This window comes from Pogoniulus pusillus, chromosome 11 (assembly GCF_015220805.1).
Source record: "Pogoniulus pusillus isolate bPogPus1 chromosome 11, bPogPus1.pri, whole genome shotgun sequence".
Lineage (NCBI taxonomy): Eukaryota > Metazoa > Chordata > Aves > Piciformes > Lybiidae > Pogoniulus > Pogoniulus pusillus.
Window position 1 is genome coordinate 27538305 of NC_087274.1, and position 22293 is coordinate 27560597.

Sequence of the window (22293 nt, forward strand, 5' to 3'; positions counted from 1 at the left end):
AGTATCCAGATCTGCTCTAATCTCTCATAGCTGACTTGCTGTGAACAACAGTTTAGACCTGAGAACTCCTGAGATCCAACCTGAGTTACTCTGTGACTTTTTGGAAATGGATACCAAATAGAATAGAAATATGATAGAAATAATTGAGTTCTGGGTACATGCAAAAATAAAGTGGGAAAGGAAAAGAGCATTAGAATCTTTACAGTTTACTCCTGGGTGGTATTTCTTTTGGGAGTTCACTAATTCTATACAGTTGTACCAAAATACTTCTGTTGGTGACTCAGTCAGCTGATTGGAGGCTTGGATTTGTTAAAGGCTGCATGATCAGGTCTCAAATTTAAGACAGATGGCGTTGAGTGGGAATGCAAAGGTAGCGTAGGTATTTGTAGATGAGTTTACGCAGTTCAGCCTTTCAGATACAGGGCTGAAATGTGACAGGGTATCTTTGGTTTGTTTTTTCCCAGCTACTGGTTGGAGGATCATTGTTGTCAATAGTTATTTACATAGTCTCCCCCACAGTTGTTTTTTTTTTTTTTTTAATTGAGGAGATATTTAGAAAACAGAGTAGAAAATTCAGTGCTGTTGTCGTGACAGAGGTGTAGGTATTGTCATAGTTATGGATCACTGACTGCATGCTTTGTAATCCACACTTGATTTGCATGCACAATGCTTGAGAGCTGTTTGTTTGCCAGCTGTGTGTTGAATTCCTTCTTTTCACTGGCAGGATTCATCTTGAGTGCCAAAGATGAGCACAGCAAAGGCCCAAGAGGCTTTCAGTGCTGTTGCTGCTCAGTGGGCAGATCAGTACTCTGAACTGGCTATGGCTATGGGACAGTCTAGCCCTGCAGACTGAGAAAACCGCAGGTGTGATGTCAGTGGTCTCGATGCTCTCTTCTCGTTTTGGAAACTCTTTCCCCCTGCGTTGTGACTGACTGGAGTGTGTGGAGTTTTGTGTGCCGAGGATCTCTCCCATGCTCTTTTTGTTGAAGCTTGATGTGCCTTTGGCCATTGCAAGACAGCTTTGTGGCTGCCTGCTGCAGTATCTGTACCAAGTTTAAAGTTTACCTCTAAGTTTCAAGACACCTTTTCATTCCTCCAGACATCTTACAAGGTGTGGAGATGTTATCATGAAGGTGAGGGTCCAGGCCTGACTTGCAGATATGTCTACAGTTATAAAGGAAGAAAGAAAGAAGTGTTCAGCCTAACTTACCTAACTTTGTTTAATGAAGTCATTAACCAGTGTTTAACTTGATGAAAGATGTTTATAATCAAGCACATCTTAGGTAGCTTCTTACTTGACTGGACACAACACATTTTTTTCCCTGACAGGTGCTTTCTGAACAGCCCTGGAACTTTGAGTTACTGTGACACTTCATTCATGTGTTACCTAAGTATTCAGAATCTCCCACCATGAGCAGCTGATGTGGCTCTACTGAATACCAAACGGCGTACTATAAAAATCAAATCTCCATCAGAGGCAATTTTTAGTCCAGCCAATTTAGATGTCATCCTTCCCCTTCACCCCAAGGCACTGTTAGAGATGATTTCAGTGATTGCCTCGTGAAAGATTTGTCTTCATAGAAAGGAGTACATTTTTGTTTAGAAATTGAGAAAACACTTTCTTAATGGGAGGACTTGAATGAATCTTAACTGCCTAGATTCCATGGGACTAAAATATGCATTTGTTAATTTGAGAAAGGAAGATATTAACTGCAATGAGAGTTGCTGGAGCTCTTGGAGGATGTTGTGTGGGCAGAAGCTGTCTGAACTTCCTCGGACAGCTGTTTCAGTACTGCTGCTTCTGTCATCCTGAGTTAGTAATATAGCAAATTACTACACAATTATTTAGAGGCTTTGTGTTGTGCATGCAAAGGATAGAGAATGATGCTAACAGAGCCAAGTTTACTGTTAGAAAGAAAAAAAAAAAAGGGTCTTTTATGGTGTTTTTTTAGGCCTTATTTCTACGCTGCTACGTCAGGAGGTTCTAAGTTATGCCCTTCAATGCTTTGTAATCCACACTTGATTTGCATGCACAATGCTTGAGAGCTGTTTGTTTGCCAGCTGTGTGTTGAATTCCTTCTTTTCACTGGCAGGATTCATCTTGAGTGCCAAAGATGAGCACAGCAAAGGCCCAAGAGGCTTTCAGTGCTGTTGCTGCTCAGTGGACAGATCAGTACTCTGAACTTCAGTCCTTAGTCTGGTGACTTCAGTCCTTAGTCTGGTCTTGTAGCAGAACCTCCTGATTAGTGCTTGCAAGTCTGTGACCAAAACAACTTGTACAAGAATCTGCTGCTTCTGGGGAATAGTATTGGGTGTGTTTTGCATGGAGGTTCAGAGAAGACTAATGACAAAATAAAGACTTCAGTAAGGCTGATGGACTATTATTGTTAATAGCTGCCTGAGACAATGTCTGACCAGTTATGAAGCTGCTCTTCTAGGTATTTCCTAGTACTTGATAAGAAAAAGTTCTTCTAATCAATCTTTCACAAAACTGCCAAAGAGAGGTCACAGCACGTAACTTGAGCCCAGTTTCATGCACACTTTTTGTACCCAGGCAGTGTTTCAGGGGAAGTTTAACCAAAAAATGTATCAGTCCTATTGGGCAGGCAGTATGTCTAGAGATTTCATGTTGTTGGCTGAAAGCTGCTGTGATGTGTAGCTGTGGGAAGGCTTAGTATCTGTTGCATCTTGGCTTGACTAACTTCATAGAATCCTAGAATGGTTTGGGTTTGAAAGGACCTTAAAAGTCATCTAATTCACACCCCCTGCCACTGGCAGGGACACCTCCTCCCTATGCTGCTCAAGGCCCCAGATGAATTTGTTGATCTGTTGTGCTGTCTTTATACTCAGAGTGCTCATAGAACCTCTTTGTTAGACACAAGGGCATTCATCTGCACACAGCAAAGTAACTGGAGCAGAGAACGTGCAAAAATAGATTGAAGCGGCAGCCTGTAACAGTGTATTCCACTGACCAGATCCTTGAACAGACCTGTCTGGGTCACACTTCAGGTGCTGGTGGCCAAATCTTGTATTTTGTTTTGGCAAAGGTCTGTGTGGAAGAACTGAGGGTTTTGTTTAAGCAAGCAGTACACGGGTTTGAACTAGTCAGTGCTTGATATGAGTTGTATTGTAGGAGAAATGGGAATGGAGACCTAGCAAAATAATCCTTATCTGTCAGTCCTCTTTTCTTTTCAAGTGAAGTTTGGAAGGTGTCTGACACTGACATCAGGCACTGTTTGAGCTGAGAGACAAGGATCACAGTCCCTGTTTGCCATAGGCATTGTTGCCTTGTCCCTGTGTCCCTGTTATGACAGCTGTGATTTCCAGCATATGCTGATATGGAAGGACTATGTGTGTCTGTCTGTCTTGTTATGCTAATCTTACCCAGACTGCTAAAGATGGACCCCCCACCTCTGCATGGGAAAGCTCAGCATTGTCACTTCTGTTCTCGTGGTGCACTTGGCTCTGTCCAGGGCAGATCAGGAAGTGAACACTGTTAGTGAGGAGCGATGGGGCAGCTTGTTTCTTGGGTAGTTAATGCCATAGAAACTCCCATGGAGCTTCAGCTCACCTGGCAGTGCTCCTTCCCCTGACTGTGAGCTTGCTTTGACTGATCTATTGATAACATTGAACCCAGGTCTTTTAAAACTGGAAGACTTGGGTTGAAAATGAAACTTTTCTTCATGTCAACTAAATGAATCACAGGAGTGTGTAGCCCTTTTCATCCTTTCTTTCCTCTTATTGCATACTTTAATGATTAAATGTTTCTGTGGTGTGCTGCTACTACCCACTTGATCAGATATACAAGAGCAGGGATTGTGAGGAGGCTAATCTGTTTTGTCTGGCATTCGTTACTTTCCTTATGTAATTAATAAGAGCTACTGAAACTTCTGATGATGAACAAGTCAGCAGAGCACAGCCTTTACAACTGCTGAACATGACACAGAGCTGTTTGCAGAAACCTGTCAGATTTCTCTTGGGATAATGGCTATGATTGCTTCCAGTATCAGGCTCTGTTGTGGTGCCTGGCTGGAAACAAAATGATTTAGAGGAAACTGGCCTGTTTGATGAAAGCTCTTCCACATTGTGTTTAACTTCTGGGCTTTCTCATTCTGTTGGAATAGAATGAGCCTTCTTCAGTGAAGCAGTTTCATCTGAAATAGCAAACTCACGAAAATGTGTGAGGAAAAATCCCCAATAGTACATTTTAGGAGTGCTTTTTACCATTCTAACATGTATTAAACTTGAAGACAGGGAGCCACCAAGTTGTTTCTTCAATCCCTGACTTCTGCACTTAATGATGTTTTGAAGGTCAAACTTGAAAATGATGCCTTTGTAAATAGATGATCTGGATTGGATGGTATCAGTTTTGTCACTCTGATTTGCTTTTGTAGATGTGCAGGGTGAAGGCTTTAGTTCTTTTAATGCTACAAATCTGAGCTCAGTGAAGCCAGCATGCATTCTACAGGTCACATGGTGGTTTTTAGCTCCTCTAGACTTGCTGGATGCTGACTATCCCTGCAGCTGTTGTCTTGGGTCCTATGCTCTTCAGGGTTCTTTCCCTTTTACAGAGGTGGGATATAATCTTTGAAAAGCTTTGACACTTAGAAGTTTAACTTGCTACGTAGCATCTCTGCAAGGTGTGCTTGAAGACAGTGTCCCACACATTTTGATTAGCATTTCTCCTTGTGGTAGAAGATGAGACATAAGAACATCTAGCATTCTCATCTAGTATAAGAATATGCCTTTTCTTTCCTTCTTTTTATGCATTTTCCATTTTTCTTCACATTTATGTATGTATTTTCTCTTTCTTTTGAAAGATCCAAGTACAAATCCAGCCTATTCAGAAGAAAGGTTGACTCATGAAGCCTTGCAGTTAGAAAAGCGCTTGAGCTTGCTGTCCCATACGAGTCGCCAGGGCAGTGGAGGTAAGCAATATCTCCAATTAAATAAAAGTAGATGTCCTTCCTTTCCTCCCTCTTCTTTCTTCCTCTCCTCCTCACCAGGCTTTAGAAATGACCATATGTATAGATTTATAAGATGCTGAGCTTAAAAGAAAAATAGTAGAGGAACAGTCAAGATTTGGGTGCTCTTGCTTGTGGGGCAGTTCTTCAACAACATTGCCTGAAGTCCGTTGATGGTGATTTGGGCTTTCCAGCTAAGCTAAGGACAACTCTTCAGAATCCTTCTGAATTTGTGCATGTGCAACTTCAAAAGAGCTGTCTGCATCAAGGCTGGTATTTGCTTAAGTAGTTGACTGCAGCCTGTGAGATGGACTGATTTGTATGGTTCACACATCAGGCTTACAGCAGCTTTTTGAGAGCTAGGAATTTTATGCTTTGGTGCTGAGCATTGTTACTGCTCTCTGTAATACTGTCTGTGCTCCCTTCTGGAGCTGTTTAGCTATCAAAGTACACTTGGTGTCTACCACTGGATTTATGAAAGGGCCTATGCCCTCACCTGCCATTTGAATCGTGTAATAGCAGATGTTAGTTTGCACTTGACACTGAAACCTACAAGCCTGGAAATGGCCCTGTGGAGATCCTCAGAAGGCCACATAGCCTTGATGCTCCTGAGTAATATGGTTTGTGGCTGAAGTCTTTTTGTTACAGCAGGATATGGCTGCATTTTGATATGGGTATTATGGAGAAGTGCAATGTAGGAGATCTCAGAGGAGGGAACAGGATGGTCTTAAGTTTGATGTTACTTTTGAGGTCTCTGAAACATTCACTTTGATGTAATTTATATAAGATTTAGATACAGAAAGAAAATGTTAAAATTGGATGCTAGTGTGGTTGATTCATATCAGATAGAAACATGGAACTGTCTTCGATGTCTTTGGATGACAGTAACAAGGTTTTCTTCAGAGCAGTCTCAGCTATTTTGAGCATGAGTCTTTGTGGCTATTTCCAGTGATATAAGGCTATCTAAAATAAACCCAATTAACTTTATGGAAGTAAAATCTGCTTGAAAAGGCAAGGACTTGGTGCATAGACTCCAAACGTGTAACCCTGAAATCACGATGCTCCACAACGTGGCAGGGTTATGGCGTGTTATTTTGCCCTTGGGGATAAGACTTATTGCAGGAATTCTGCCTTTCTGACAGAAGTTCTCTTACAAGGAGCAGATGGAATCTCAGGGTCTTGTCTATTTGTCCATACTTACCACACTTTGGGCTGTGGATTGTGTTTTAAACACAGACTGATGTGTTTTCTGCTTTTCTAGGAGATGATCGAAGTCTTTCCAGCTCATCTTCGGATACCAGCCACTCAGATGTTAGCGTGGGAAGCAGACTGACAATTTGGCCTGAACAGTCTTCAGCCAGCACTTCTCAGGAGAGTCATGGACTGGCAGCTGCAAAGGGCATTCATCTTGGGGAGGAAAAGACCCTTCCAGAAGGGGCACGTGGCACCACTAAACCACCTCCAAAGCCCCTGAGAACCAGACAGCTACACGAAATAGGCCGTCAGAGTTCTTCGGACAGTGGAATTGCTACTGGTAGTCACTCTTCTTACTCTGGAAGCTTCTCTTCCTATGCTGGGAGCTTGGACATTTGCCACGGTGATGAGTTTGGATCATTGCTGAGCTTGCCATTGAACTTCCCTTCGGATCAGAGTTTATGTACTTGCCTGCACAGTGAGCCCCAGCGAGGCGCGGGGTCCGAGTACCAGGTGCCCAGCTCCCTCAGGCACGTTTATGACACACCCAGGGGTTTGTTACAGGCAGCTTCTAAAGATGTGCATCCGAAGAGTGCAGATTCCACACTACCCAAGGACCAGGCCCTGCCACCTCAAGGTGCTAGTGACCCAAAACTGCTGCTACCACACTTGGAAGCACGGAGGGTACCTGAGCACAGACAGGACAGAGGGAGGCCTTCATCCTTACTCGCAGAAAGCAGCAAAGACTCCGGTGATGAGACATATGTGGATTTTGTCTCGAGGTGGTCAGACACAAAAGCACAAGGACAGGTGTCAGACTCCAAAAGTAGTGAGTTGTCACCACCTAGTGGGGCCTCAGCTGACCCCTATGACACATGTAACCCCCACCTTGGGATGACAAGAGCTCTTTTTTCAGCTTGTCCAATCTGTGGTGGACTAAAGGTAAATACCTAACCCTAAGCAGATGTTAACAAGTCTGATTTAATATAGCATGACTCAGTTGAAATGACTTAAGTTGCAGATCCTAAGTACTATTGTTTCCCTTAGAATTTGAACAGGTAATAACTTATGTTTTGTTTAGGCTCAAGCTGAGAGGCTTAGACTGAAGCCGTCAATCATGACTTTTAAACTGGTCAGTTCTGGCTTTGGGTGTATGTGAGTGGCTTACAGTGACAGAGACAGAAACTTTACAGGCACTAAAGGGGTTGAATTTGTCATACAATAATTATCTAGCATGAAAAACACTCATCTGCCTTGCTGCTGGTATTGCAAAAGAAGAAAGAAGGGAGGTCAAGTACTTATGTGCTGCTCTTCAGGTGACCACTGTGTGTATTTTAATGATATTTTTATTTTGTTGATGTTTTTCCTTTTGCTTATCATAGTTGTTTGAGCATATCTTACACAAGAAGCCAGGTTAGCAAAGCTTCTCACTGGGGAAAGAAGGTAATGAAGCCAGCCTGACAATCCATAGCAGATCAATTAAGCCAGTATTCTAACTGACTAGATACAGATACTGTAGAGGAATGAAACAAAAACCCATCAGGGCAGAATTATCTTTGATAGTCATTTAAAGACTTTAAAGGATGGAGATGGATATGCTTTTCTGAACAACTTGGCAGTGTCTGTTACTAGGACTTTCATTTTCTCCTAAGTTCTTTTTGAGTCTGGTAAATTCCTAGCTTTTGGTGGCACTCTGTCTTCTATTCACTGTACATTGCATGAAGAAATTCTGCTTTCAGCCATTCTGGAGAAGCATCTTTGTGAATGTGTTTGCTAAACTGGAAGAAGATAAAGCTGCTTGTGTTAGTGAGCTGCTGAAAGACTGGGAAGCTTAGAGGGAGTTTTCAAATTCGGGAATATGAAGTAGGAATTCATCAGGAGATGAATTCCTGTGTGAGGAATTGTCTACTGCCATTGGCATATGTATATTTTAATTGAGCGTGTGAGATTGCAGCAGTCACTGCTGTGGAAAGGGCTTTGAGTGTGCAGGAAGTTATGAAAGAAAAAGTGGAAGGTGATAAACTTGACTGGTTGTTTTCTTCTAGTGGAGTGTTTCATGCATTTGCACTTCACATGTGTGAAAAGCAGAAAATGGTGTCAGCCTGAGGTGCTTGTGTAGCCATCTTGGAGATTTGTCCTGTGCTTGCAGGGAGATGCTGGTGTGACAGGTTGTGTCTGCACTCACATTGATCAGTGTTCTTCCCACCATCCTTGCCAGCCATCTGCACCAAAGGCCCTCATTAGTCCTCTAGCCCAGTTCTGGAAGCTTGGCTGGATCCAAGAGCCTGAGGTAGAACCTCACACTTCCATTCTTCCTGCAGTGCAGGCATCAAGGTGTAGGTGCTGCTGGCTTCCTGCAGCTGCTGCCTGCCATTGGAGAGAAGCTGGGAGATGTGTGCAAGACTGATGCCTAGAAGGGCTCTGCTCCAGCTTTGTTACAGGTAGTGAGGAAAGAACTAGTTAGGGTACAGTTAGCTCACATGGTGTAAGTGCGTCTGGGTGATCTGAATTGTCAGTTTAGAGCTGGTTTTATCAAGGTTACTCTGGATCTCTCTGGCAGACAGGGAGTTGAAAATGAGTATTCCCTCGTAAGTCTTCGCAGTTATTAAATGCTAAATTACATGGCTACTTCTTTGACTACCTGGGGACCCCAACAGCATCCACACCCACAGCTCTTTTGTGCAAAGTGCTGTCAGGTTTCACGATATTTCTGGTTGCCCTACTAATATCACTTGGCAAGAATTGTAGCAACTGTCAATATTTAAACAGATTTATTGAGAGAAACATTGGTGCAACCCTCTTACTAACTCCTGTTCTAGCTTGAGATATGCACATCTGCTTATCTTCTACTGCCCATTTGTAAGCAGCTGGGGAAGAAGTCTCATTAGTGGAATGATTTGTGAGTTTGTTTTTCACTTTTGAGAGAGCAAATAACCTTTTGATTACAGTGACCTCAACTGTCAAGATGAGCAATTCTAGCTGTGTTTAGTGAACACTAACTTTGACTTTTCTTGTGATGAATACTCCAAAGCCCAAATTCATCTGTGCCAACTGAAAACCAAGAATTATTTCTTGTGCTCTGAACACAGGATGGGTAAAAGTTGGACCAGATGATCCTTGGGGACCCTTTCAACCGGGCATTCTGTGATTTCATGCAGGTATAGTCAGGGTCAGGAGCTGATTGTAGATTAATTACTTGCATGTTTATTTAAACTGATGCTCAGAAGACTTTGGTCGTGCCAATGTTTGGAGTTCCTTTGCAGTTTCAAGTTAAGCTCTTAAATTGTGGTGCTGTTTTTTGAAAAATGGCTGCTACTTAGAGTAAGTGACCTGAGCAGAGGGAAGTCTGCAGCAGTAATCAAGGCTCAAAGCATTGGTTGGAGCTCTGTGTGCAAACTTCACCAACCTGAGGTTAGAGCTGGGCGTGTTGTGTGTGAGTGTCCAGTTCAGCATGTTAAGAGTGCAGCCAGGCTGTAGGGTGAAGGTGGGCACATGTGGAAGACATGGTGGTGTTTGTGATTGGCTTTGATTCTGTTAAGGACCACCTGCTTCACTGGTGACAAGGGTGGTGATGAACATAGGGTGAATGTGCCAAGGTTCAAGCAGAAAGCAAGGTGTGGAAACCTGTGTGTTTCACTCTGGATGAAGAGCAGAACCAGCATGAAGACAGTCACTGCATATTCTAGTGGGAGGTGTCCCTGCCTATGGCAGGGTGTTGGAACTAGATGATCTTTGAGAGCCCTTCCAACCTAAACCATTCTGTTCTTCTGTATTGCTTCTGTTCTTTCTGTATTGCATTTTGTGTGAGATAGAGGGGATGAGTAAGCAGCCAGCAGGGAGCTTTGCTTTCTGGTGTGTGTTCCTGGAGTGTGCTTGAGGTGTCCTTCTTCACAAACCTCACAAGCCTTTGCCATGTAATTTTTGCCTAGGTGATTTCAGTGCTGTAGATGATTGCAGAGATGAATTCTTTCTGTATTTTACACTCAGAATGTTGGATTGTTATGGGATTGGTTTCTGAGTAAGCTGTAGAGGTTGTTAGACTTATTGACTTACTACATTCTCAACTAATTTAGCTAATACTAGTGTGACTAGAATTTCAATGTACACTTGTTGCTCTGTAACTTCCTTTGATGCTATAGTTTGAGAAATGATGTCTACTTTTTTTTATAGGGTGTTTTTTTTTACACCATTGTTGTTTGTAAATTTTCTTAGAAATCTGAAAAAATAAAATTATTTTCCAACTGGTTTTGTCCTTTTCCATCTGACAAGTACTGGTTTTAGGTTTGCTTTGCTTTTTTTGTCTATCTGACAAGTGCTGGGTTTAGATTTGTTTTGCTCTTTGTCCCCTGACCTTCACCTTCTTGCAAGTTGAATTAAGGTGGAATGGTTATGGCTGTCTCTTCACGCTAAGTGTTGTGCTGAAATCACTGCTAACAGCTGAAAATGTGCCTATTAGTAGGAATGACTTTTGTGTACCTCTGGCTCATCCTAAACTCATTTTTATGTCAGTAGGAGCTCTTATGTATGCAGAAATAGAGTCTTGATTGCTGCTCTGGCAGTTGACTTGCCATGACAGAGGAGAAATGGTGTCATGTTGTGTGTGGCTGCTATCATCACTGCTCTATTGGTATTCAGCCACCTACTTTAGTTGATCATTTAAAATTATCAAATCCTCCTTGGAGAAGATGGTCTGTAATTAGAAGCTGGTCTACTCGAGTCCTCTGTGAGATAGTTGTGTAGTTCCTGCTGTCACATTAACTTTGAGCCACTCAGGGGACCTCTAGTGAGTGTAAACATGAGGATGCTGCGGTCATGACGCACTGACTTGAGGCATTGTGTCAGGTAGCAGGACCCACGGTGCTGAGTGGCTAAGAACCCTTCCCTACACAACACGGGGAGCTCTGGTACCAGCTATGGGAGGATGTGGATCTCCGTTTAAGTGGGGCATTGCTTTGGTTAGCTGATAAGAAAGCCTATCTTTTAGTCCATACCGTGGAAATGGTTTTGTTTTGCACTATAATTTGAAGAGAAACCTTGTGCATGTCTGTGCTGTGATCCTGGAGCAGGCACTCTGCTCAGAATATTTAACCATAGCCCTGCAGGGCTTGCCAATCACATACAGTTTTGGTGAGAGCAGAGTTTCCATGGGGTCTAGAGCTACTGGGAATATCTGTTTCCATTGTGTGGTGTAGATCAGGGAGAGTAAGCTTAGAGAAAAGCAAGATGTGTCTTCAGGCAGGGAAAGGGCTGGAGATCCAAGAAAAACCTTGTGCTGTGGTCTCTGTGTGTTGTGGTCTTGGTTGGACTGATTTGGTCATGAATATCCTGTAACTGAATTTGGAATATAGCCTTGGTCTCCCAAATCCTGTAAAACACCCCTGACCCTGCATTTTGCTGGTGTGTCTCCTTTTGTTGTGGGCACTGTTTTGAAAGTACTGCAAGGTAGGCTTGGGTAGTGAGACTGAAGAGCTAGCACCTGTGGTCTGCCTCTAACAGACTGTTTCCCTTTCTTTTCAGGTACTTCTCTAATACAGTAAAGAAATCACAACATGTTGTTACGTACAACTTTAATGGAGCTGTTTTTCTTCTGTTGAAGCCACTGCTCTTTCCCCAGGAGACTGAACACCTTCTGTGTTTATCTCGTGGTGTGTTTATTTCCCTGCTTTCTCTGAAGTATGGGAACATGATTATTCATAATTACACACCTTTTAACTATTTTTGTTTTTACCCCCAAAGATTTTTTGCTTTTAAAGTGTTGATGGGTGATGCTGTAAGATTTTTATACCTCCTCCTACCTTTGGAAAAGCTATAGGCTGTCTGGATTCTCAGTTGAGAAGGGTGCATTTGTCATCTGCTGCAGCATTGTTTCTACTGGTGTTTGTGCTCTGATCTCAGAGCTCTGGGCAGTTAGGCAGCACATACCCTATCAAAACTCTTAACAGGAACAGTTTGCACCTCAGAGGAATCTAGAAATCAGTTGTCAGTATTCCTACCCTGAGTGACAGACAGAGTGTGCGTGAAGCTCTTGTGTGCTTTGGCTACCATTGATTCTGGGTATTATTTGCTTTTGGCAGGAATTGGAGAACTTATCTTTGTGCTCACTTCTCTTACAGTTTCATTTCAGATGCTTTTCTTCAGCTCTGGCTGAAGTTAACCTGCAGTGAGGGGCAGCTTCTATAACAAGCACCACCACTAAATGAGGTGACTGCACTGGGTGATGATTTGGCCACCTGGCACATCACATTCCAGTTGTTGTAAAAGGCTTTGACATTTTCACAGTAAAGTGGTGTTAGGGGTTCTTTTAGCTTTTCACAGATTGGAAGGCATCTTTAAGCCCACCAGTCTGAAAGGGAAACAATCCATGATGGTTGCTGTCCTCAGCGCTGACATGCAGTCATTGCTGGAGTTGCTTGTGCTAGCAAAAGCTCATCAAAGGCTGGAGCAGAAGTGTGTTCCAGGGTTGAAACTGGCAGAGGAAAGGGGCATAACAGAAGTGCATGTGGTGTCAGGCTTAGAGCTTGGTTTGATCTGTTTCTCTTTCTGTGGCTTTGACCAAGACTCCAGGTGTGTCATATGGCATTGACTTCCATCCTTTTACTGGGGTGCTGTTGGATCTGCTTATGCTTTGTGTAGAGGCGTGGCTGCTCAGCAGTTCCCAGGGGAAGGAAGATTTTTGTTCATTAACAGTTATTTCTTCTTACTTAAGATTGGTTTTTTATTTCATTTTTTCTTCTACACACACCTTTGCTATTTAATGGAATAATCTAATGCTACTTGGCAATGGGCTTCACTCCCAAGCCATGAAGAGGACATTCAGCTTCCTTTGCTGCTAAGGGCTCATATAGGTAAGCTGGATTTTCCAAAGCTTTCCTTGGAGGATCACACTTAATGGGCATGACTTTGAATCTGAGTATAGTGAAGTACAGGACATGGTGATCCTACCAGAACTGTGCCCATCTGACTTGCTTTTGGCCCTGAAGGAGGCTGCCTTACCTTGTATCTTAAAAACCAGTGCTGAAGATATTCTCCACTTGTCATAGAAGAATGCCCACAGCATTTGTGCTAAGAACAGATGTTCTGAATTCACAATAAAAGAATTAAGATTGGGATCAGGCACTAAGTGCAGCCTGTGCTCTGTTGTGGGGAAAGAAGTGCCTGCTGCAGAAGCACTGGTAAGTGAAATGATACTAATGTCAAGAGAAGAAGGCATCTTTCCTACATGAGGCAATGTAGATAACCTAGCTCAGCAGAAGTCATTCATCTCTACTAAACAGAAATGTTGCTGGAGTGGTTTCTGTCAGACAGTGAAGATATTGATAGACCACAGTGTTGACCTTTTATACCCACCAGAATGAAGAACTGGGGAAAGCTATTTCCTCTCCTAAATACAGTCAAGCTGGATAATAGCTTTAATTGTTACTACAGCTGATGGATGCTTCCTCCTCTACTGGGACCAATAGTTCTTCTGAAGAGAAATAAGTGTTTTGAAGAAGGAGAAGTCTGACAAAAAAGACCAAAAAACCCAAGTAAACACAAAAAAACCCAAACTGAAACACCAAATCAAACGGCTGGAGAAGAAAAAAGGCTCCCTTTGGAATGTAGGTTTGTGGGGTTTTTGGTTTTGGTGCAGTGGCAAAGGCATTCATCAGATCCCCTAGAATGTGGCCAAAAATGTACTTCTTCCTTCTTTATTTTTATATTAGAGAACCATTTCTTCCTGGAAAAATTCCACAGAAGCTATAAACTGTTAGCAGACACTTTCTGTCTTCATTTTTTAAAGGAGAGAAAGCAGAATTCACCTGCAGAAGAGAAAAGCACAGGAAGAGCTTAGGAAAGCATGGTTTGCATTGAGCTAAACTTGGAGGGAAGCAAATAACTCCCATGGCAGCCCTGGATTAAGATTCCAGCATTTGATTCCAGTGTGGTTCATCTCCTCATGCAAGATCATAAACAAAGTTACTTTAAAAGCCCCTCAGTTCCTTGCCTTGCATTTCTGCACATGATTGTAATGTTTCCCAGCATCATATTTTTAAGACCATGGATTAAAGAAGGCTTATACAGAGAAGATTCTGTTTTGATTCACAGTCACCGATACCAAAGTAATTGCATGGCTCAGGAGGAACTGGTGTGCCAGTAGGACAGCAATCATTTGGATAGGATGTCTGGAGGGTTGACAGCAGCTCACTGTGAGTAGATGATAGGGCTGAAAAGAGTTGCTCAGCAGGGCTGTGACCTTTCCTACCAACTCCTTTTGACAGGGACACTTAAAAATGGAAGCCTACAGATTGGAGGGATGAAATGTGTTCCAACAAAACTACCCAAACTGGCCTTAAACTTGGCCACAGCCTATGACAAGACACCTGAGTGGAATTAGCTTTTGGAATTCAAGATGCCCAGTCTACTTAGTACTTGAAGATTGCAGAATCACAGAAACATCCAGGTTGGAAAAGTCCTTCAGCATCAGCAGGTCCAGCCTAGAACCCTACTCCACAAGATTCACCTTAAACCCTAAGCACCACATCCAAACCACTCTTAAGCACATCCAAGGTTGGTGACCCCAACACCTCCCTGGCTACCTCTTTCCAGTCCCTGACCACTTTCTCCATGAAAAACTTTTTCCTAACGTCCAATCTAAACCTCCCCAGTCTCAGCTTGAGGCCATTCCCCCTTGTTCTGTGTCCATCTACCTGCAAGGAGAGACCAGCAGCAACCTTCACAATGTCCTTTCAGGTAGCTGTAGACAGCAATGAAATCTCCCCTCAGCCTCCTCTTCCTCAAACTAATCATCCTCAGCTCCCTCAGTTGCGCCTCCTAAGATTTATTCTTCAGGCCCTTCCCCAGCTTTGTTGCCCTCCTCTGGACCCGCTCCAGCACCTCCACATCTCTTCTGTATTGCAGTGCCCAAAACTGAATGCAGTACTCGAGCCATGGCCTCACCAAAGCTGAGTACAACCTCCCTGTGGACATACTTAGCCAGGGTGACAATTCATAGAATTCTTTGAATCTTTCCAGTTGGGAAAGACCTTTAAGATCTTTGAGTGCAACCATTCTCTACCTCCCCTAAGTCTGATCTTCCAAGGATAAAATCCGTCAGATATCAGTTGTGCTGAGACTCTGATGTAGGCAAATTATAGAATCATAGAATTTTCAGGGCTCTAAGGACCTCAGGGATCATTCAATTCCAATCCCCTTGCTGTGGGCAGGGACACCTCACAGTATCACAGTATTGTCAGGATTGGAAGAGACCTCACAGATCATCAAGTCCAACCCTTTACCACAGATCTCAAGGCCAGACCATGGCACCAAGTGCCACGTCCAATCCTGCCTTGAACAGCCCCAGGGACGGCGACTCCACCACCTCCCCGGGCAGCCCATTCCAGTGTCCAATGACTCTCTCAGTGAAGAACTTTCTCCTCACCTCCAGCCTAAATCTCCCCTGGCACAGCCTGAGGCTGTGTCCTCTTGTTCTGGTGCTGGCCACCTGAGAGAAGAGAGCAACCTCCTCCTGGCCACAACCACCCCTCAGGTAGTTGTAGACAGCAATAAGGTCACCCCTGAGCCTCCTCTTCTCCAGGCTAACCAATCCCAGCTCCCTCAGCCTCTCCTCGTAGGGCTGTGCTCAAGGCCTCTCCCCAGCCTCGTCGCCCTTCTCTGGACATGCTCAAGCATCTCAATGTCCCTCCTAAACTGGGAGGCCCAGAACTGAACACAGTACTCGAGGTGTGGTCTAACCAGTGCAGAGTACAGGGGAAGAATGACATCAGGTTGCTCAGAGACCCTGGCCTTAAGGACCTCCAGGGTCTTAAAGACCTCTTGCTGTTTATAACAGAACTGTGCAACCTTACACCAAATTCCATTACTTTGGCCATAAGGAGAAAACTCATTTTCCCCCTAATACTGGCTTGTAAAGTTTAATTCTTTGACAAAATCTTCATGTGGGTGATGTGTTTTTGGCAATTGTTGGCAAGAAAAGGGCAAGTGTGGCAGCAAACCCACTGAGCAGAAAATTGTTTATTACCTGCTCCACAACAAAATGCACTGAAAGTAACTTGGGGAATGAATCACCAAAGAATATTTCTATGTTCAGAACAGAATGGATGCTTCCCATAGGCAGAGGAATTAGAAGATGTGGGTGAGCCATTCTGGTGTAGAAATGCCTGACAAACTGCAGGATGGACTCTCAGAGTTGCCTTTTGAGTTTCTGTACAGCTTTGTTATGCACAGTTCTGAGTTCTGCTGAAATGCTAAGGAACTTGTACAGAGGTGAAAACGAAGGGAATTCTTTAGAAGTCTATATAACAGATGGGGCTACCAAATTTTACCTCCCATGCAATTGTACCTGACAGAGTGTCCCACTGAGGTCAGCAGAGGCTTTGTTGTGGACTCAGACTTTCTTTTGACATTCTGAAAAGCAGGGCCGCTGAAATCAGCAGCATGAAATGTTCTGCTTGATAGGAGAGCTGGGCTGTGTGTGAGCTAAATGAAATAAGATGGATCTTTGCTATCTGAGAAAGACTGAATTCAATCCCTGTCCCACAGGAGAGTGGGGTTGGTTCCTCTGGACCCTGAGAAGGAAGGAATCCATCCTAAACTCTCTTGTGTCCTTGCTCCGTCTGATTTAGTGTTGAGTTCGCTATGCTGTGCAGTGAGTTGTCTGCTGCAGGCTCCTGGCACAGTGCAGATGGTGGTGTTTTGGGCACTGTCTCACTTGAAGCAGGAGCAAAATTCCCAGGCTGTGCAAGAGATGTGGACTGATCTAGGAATTTTGTGTTTGATTTCATTGTGGCTCTGACCAACTTCCTTCAGCCTACTTAGTTGTGCAATATGTGGCTTGTTTCCTTCCCAAGGCTACTGTCAGGGCTGATGGGATCATTTCTCCCATACTTTGGATATGGACAACTCTATACACATGCTAAGGATTATATTAGATGTGATGTTTTCCAGACTGCAATGAGAGAGACAGAAAACTGTTTGGCTCTGAAGTGAACCATGCACAGAAAAGTAACCCATTAATAAGAGTTGCTGAAGAATAAAGCAATCTGCCAGGATGGAGAAGCTGCTCTACAGTTTGTTTACTTTTTTCCTAAGTCCTGGCAAGTCTCTAACTGATTTCTGTAACTTCCAACAAATAATTCCAAGCCAGTTTGTGTTTAATGAGAGATCACAGAGCAGTGGCACTGAATACATTATTTCAGCAGCGTTTGTTTGGTGTGAAATTGAGCTTGAAGAATGGTGGCTTTCAAGAAGTGCTGAGTTACTGGAAGGGAGTTGCAAATGTAGGAACCTTTCCGCTCGTTGCATACGGAAAGTCAACAATTGAGGACATGGTTGTTGAAAATTACTTCTTTGTAAGCAGGAAGTTAGCCTGAGGGTCGGGCAGTTTTTAAGCACTTAGAAAGGGGCAAGTGATCAAGAACATGCTTGAGGTACTGAATGAAGTTCAAGCCAAGTTGTAACAAGAGAGGAAGAAAGGGAAACCCATAATTGTGTGATGTCTTCATGTGTCGTGTTCTTAAGTCCTTATGGGGAAACCTATGGCATCAAATCTTAAGTTTGCACATTTTTTGGATGCAATGATTCCCCCCCCTTTAAATCTTTATTTTTGTTTTTTTTAGGTCAAAAGCCATTTTGCCTAAATAGGGAGTAGGTAAAACTCTGAGCTCTTCCCCAGTAAGAGGTGTGAGAGCAGAGGACTGCAGGGAGCTTCTGGAGCAGTTCAAGCTGTCTGAGGATCTGCAGTTAAGTATTTCAGCTAGTCAATTGTCCTGTCTTAAGTAAGTAGATACTTCCAGCTGTGTTTCCTTGATGCTAGTTCTGTGTCTCCCAGCGTAAGAAGGACACAGAGTGGTTGGAGCAAGTCCAGAGGAGGCTACAAAGATGATCTAGGAGCTGGAGCACCTCTGCTATGAGAATAGGCTAATGAATGGGGGTTGTTCAGCCTGGAGAAGAGCAGACTCGAGAGAGATATTAAAGCTGTCTTCCAATGCCTAAAGGGATCCTAGAGGAAGGCTGCAGAGGGACTTTTCTTAAGGGTGCCTAGAGACAGGACAAGGAGGAATGGTTTGCAGCTGAGGGAGAGCAGGGCTAGACTGGATCTTAGGAAGAAGTTTTTCAGTATGAGGGTGACTGTGGCTGTCTCCTTCCTGGGGATGTTCAAGGCCAGCCTGGATGAGGCCTTGAGCAGTTGAGTCTAGTTGAGAGGTGCCCTTGCCCATGGTGGGGAGAGGGACACAGTCTCAAGCTGTGCCGGGGAGGTCTAGGCTGGATGTTAGGAGGAAGTTCTTGTCAGAGAGAGTGATTGGCATTGGAATGGACTGGCCAGGGAGGTGGTGGAGTCACTGTCCCTGGAGGTGTTCCAGAAAAGCCTGGCTGAGGCACTTAGTGCCATGGTCTGGTTGATTGGATAGGGCAGGGTGATAGGCTGGACTGGATGATCTTGGAGGTCTCTTCCAACCTGGTTGATTCTGTGACTTCTGAGGTGCCTTCCAACTTGAGCCATTCTAGGGTTCTATGAATAGAGCAAATCTCTTCCTACAGTGTTAAAACCTCCTTTTTTGGCCCATTTCTTAGCTGTTGCATGCAATCCTTTCTGTCCATTACTAAATGACGTTGTGGAGGGAAGGACTTCCTTGGATTTCAGCTGTCTTCGCTCATGTAAGAACATTTTGAATCTTGAAGGGTCTCTTGAAAAACTCTTAACTTGCTTCAGGGAATAGTTCAATCTGTAGGAATAGGACAGAAGTGTGAGGGGAAAAAATGTTTTGTGGAGCTGTTGTTTTTTCTATCCCACATTATTCAGCAGTGGTGGAATTTGCTGCCTCAGTCTGTCTGTAACACCATTTTTTTGTGCATGTTAAAAACTTTAGGCCAATGTTAAGATCAAAACAGATCTCTGGTAATGTGATCCATGTGATAAATGACAGCCAGGCTGGGATGAGTGAATACCAGGGTCTTACAAATTCTAGGCTGCAGTAAAGTGCCTTCACTGAGTGCAGGTTCTGCTTGTACATCTTCCCTGGTGTCACCTTTTATGTATTTGCATGTTTCCTTTTCCTAAAGCAGGGTAGGTGAAAGAAAGCAGTCCTCAAGACTCTCTTTGAAGCAGTTCAATCCCACACAAACCCACAGAGTAGATGCAAAAGGGGCTTTAAAGTTGACTTTGTACTCTTAAGTCTTGTCACGTGAGGATATTGGGCTATTCACAGGCTAAACTGCAGCAGCCAGCTGTCAATCAACTGAAATGACTGTTTCAACAGCTGGGAATCAGTGGGACATGAACTCTGGCAGCATTCCCTCTCCCCTAGCCACATCCTCTGCAGTAGTCTGGATTCTGTGGTATCCTTTGCTAATTCAATGCTGATTGGAAGCAATTTTGAATGTACAAGAAATTTGAGCCTGGAAAATATTAAGGAAATCTAACCCTTTTCCAGCTCTGGTTTATGACAAGGCCAGAGAAGTGCTAAGTGGAGCTATATCAGGGTTGGTAACTGTATACTTGAATCCCCTGAAGCACAAGGGAAATGTTTCCAGGTGAAGTTTGCCAATTCATCTCATTCCTTTAGACACAAAGTCAAGCAGAGCACAGGTGCTGTGGCGAGAACTCCTATGGCAAGCTTTGCAAAGCTGCAGAAGGAATTCTGCCTGATGGTCCACAGCAGTGCTTTCAGAATGGGAGAAGCCTGGGAGCAGCTCCATGCATAGTTAACTGTCTGCAGCCTTTGAAACTCTGCAGCTTAATTATGGTTTCATTACCTTTGTCAAACCATAATTTCAGTGATGGGTTGGGGACAACGGAAAACACTCGGTTTAGTTTTGCTGCTTGAAGCTTTGTCTCTTCTTTATGCCCTTCTCGCTCTGCCCTTTGTGCCCTGTGCTCACGCTCTCACTCTGCCCTTTGTGCCCTGTGCTCACGCTCTCGCTCTGCCCTTTGTGCCCTGTGCTCACGCTCTGGCTCTGCCCTTTGTGCCCTGTGCTCACGCTCTCGCTCTGCCCTTTGTGCCCTGTGCTCACACTCTCGCTCTGCCCTTTGTGCTCTGCGCTCACGCTCTCGCTCTGCCCTTTGTGCCCTGTGCTCACGCTCTCGCTCTGCCCTTTGTGCCCTCCACACTCGCGCTCTGCCCTTTGTGCCCTGCGCTCACGCTCTCGCTCTGCCCTTTGTGCCCTGTGCTCACACTCTCGCTCTGCCCTTTGTGCCCTGCGCTCACGCTCTCGCTCTGCCCTTTGTGCCCTCCACACTCGCACTCTGCCCTTTTTGCCCTCCGCGCGCGCTCGCACTCTGCCCTTTTTGCCTTCCGCGCTCTCTCTCTGCCCTTTGTGCCCTGCACTCACGCTCTCTCTCTGCCCTTTGTGCCCTCCGCACTCGCGCTCTGCCCTTTGTGCCCTCCGCACTCGCGCTCTGCCCTTTGTGCCCTCCGCACTCACACTCTGCCCTTTTTGCCCTCCGCGCGCGCTCGCACTCTGCCCTTTGTGCCCTGCACTCACGCTCTCGCTCTGCCCTTTGTGCCCTGCACTCACGCTCTCACTCTGCCCTTTGTGCCCTCCACACTCGCGCTCTGCCCTTTGTGCCCTCTGCAATCCCTCTGCCCTTTTTGCCTTCCACGCTTTCTCGCACTCTGCCCTTTTTATCCTCCACACTCCCTCTGCCCTTTTTGCCTTCCATGCTGTCTTGCACTCTGTTTTGCCCTTCTAGTTCCTTCCATTTCTTTCTAATGATGATCATTGATTATGTTGTTGATATTGTTGATTTTTTTCCCTGGGAGAAGCTGACTAATCTTAGATGTAAGTGTGAGCTTGATAAGGAACATGAACACAGATCATCATTTTGCAAGGCTTTCATTTTTACTCTTCCCAAGCTCACAAGCCCACTCTCATTCTCTCTGTGTGGGGCCGGCTACAAAGGTTATAACACAAGGATTCTTTTCTTTGTGTCTGTATGTGGAATGGGCTGGAAGGAAGGAATCAAATAACTAGTCTAATGTAAACTGGCATAGCTCCATCTGCTGCAAACCAGACCTAAGTGTATTTTTAGTGCAAGCACAAGCTAAGCTAATGCTGTGGAACAGCACTCTTTGAGGGAAGTAGAAGGAAAAGACCTTTCTTAGGGCAGTCCCTAGGTGAATGCTTCCAACTGGTAATTACAGCTTAGCTATAATCTCTGTCTCTAAGAGTCTCTAGAGGTAGGTTTCATTTGTCTCTAACATCTGAGATTTCACTTGGCCAACTTTTAAACTACTTCCATGTTTAAGCCTTTCTCTACACTTAGTGTCTGTCACTATAGCTGTAGAGTGCTGGTTAAACTATTTGCAAAAAAGAATCCCTTTTCTGCATGAACAAATTACTTGGATTTTAAATCTTGTTGCAAGCAGGAAGCTTGAGTGAAAGGGACACTTCATGCACCTTTGATGGCTGGTGGGATTGTCTGTTAATCAGGAACTCTTTGATAAGCAGCTATGGTAAGTCTGAGCCTGCACTCAGCACTGGTGAGGCCACACCTTGAGCACTGTATTCAGTTTTGGGCACCTCATTCCAAGAAGGACATTGAGGGGCTGGAGCATGTCCAGAGAGGGGCAACAAAGCTGGTGAAGGGTCTGGAGAACAGGGCTGGTGAGGAAGAAACTGGGATTGTTTAGTCTGGATAAGAACAGGCTGAGGGGAGACCTTAGTGCATTCTACAATTCCCTGAAAGGAAGTTGGAGTGAGGTAGAGATTGGTCTCTTCTTCTGGTATCAGGTGATGGAATGAGAGGAAATGGCTTGAAATTGTGCAAAGGAAGGTTTAGGTTGGATATTAGTAAAAATTTATTTGCTGCAAGTGTGGTCAGGTATTGGACCAGGCTGCCCAGGAAAGTGGTGGAGTCGCCATCCCTGAAGGTGTTCAAGAAATATGTGGGCATGGCACTTGAGGACGTGGTTTAGTGGCCATGGTGTTGTTATGAGGTCAATGGTTGGTCTGTGATTCTAAGCCAGGGTACCTCTCAATACAGTGGCATAAGAGCTGGTTTGGGTTGAAAAGGGTCGAATATCTCAGGCATGTTGTCTGAATCATAGAATTCTCAGGTTGGAAGAGACCACCAAGCTCATCCAGTCCAACCTAGCACCCAGCCCTAGCCAGTCAACTAGACCATGGCACAGTGCCT

At 44.4% G+C, this 22293-nt stretch overlaps 1 protein-coding gene across 1 annotated transcript in view; it reads left to right on the top strand.

Annotated features, from left to right (window-relative positions):
- DOK7 (docking protein 7) overlaps positions 1–22293 on the top strand; it is a 55331-nt gene that overhangs the window by 13889 nt on the left and 19149 nt on the right. The window contains 2 exon segments of the mRNA XM_064151616.1: positions 4821–4928; positions 6226–7100. Of these exon segments, the coding sequence (XP_064007686.1) occupies positions 4821–4928; positions 6226–7100 (983 nt within the window).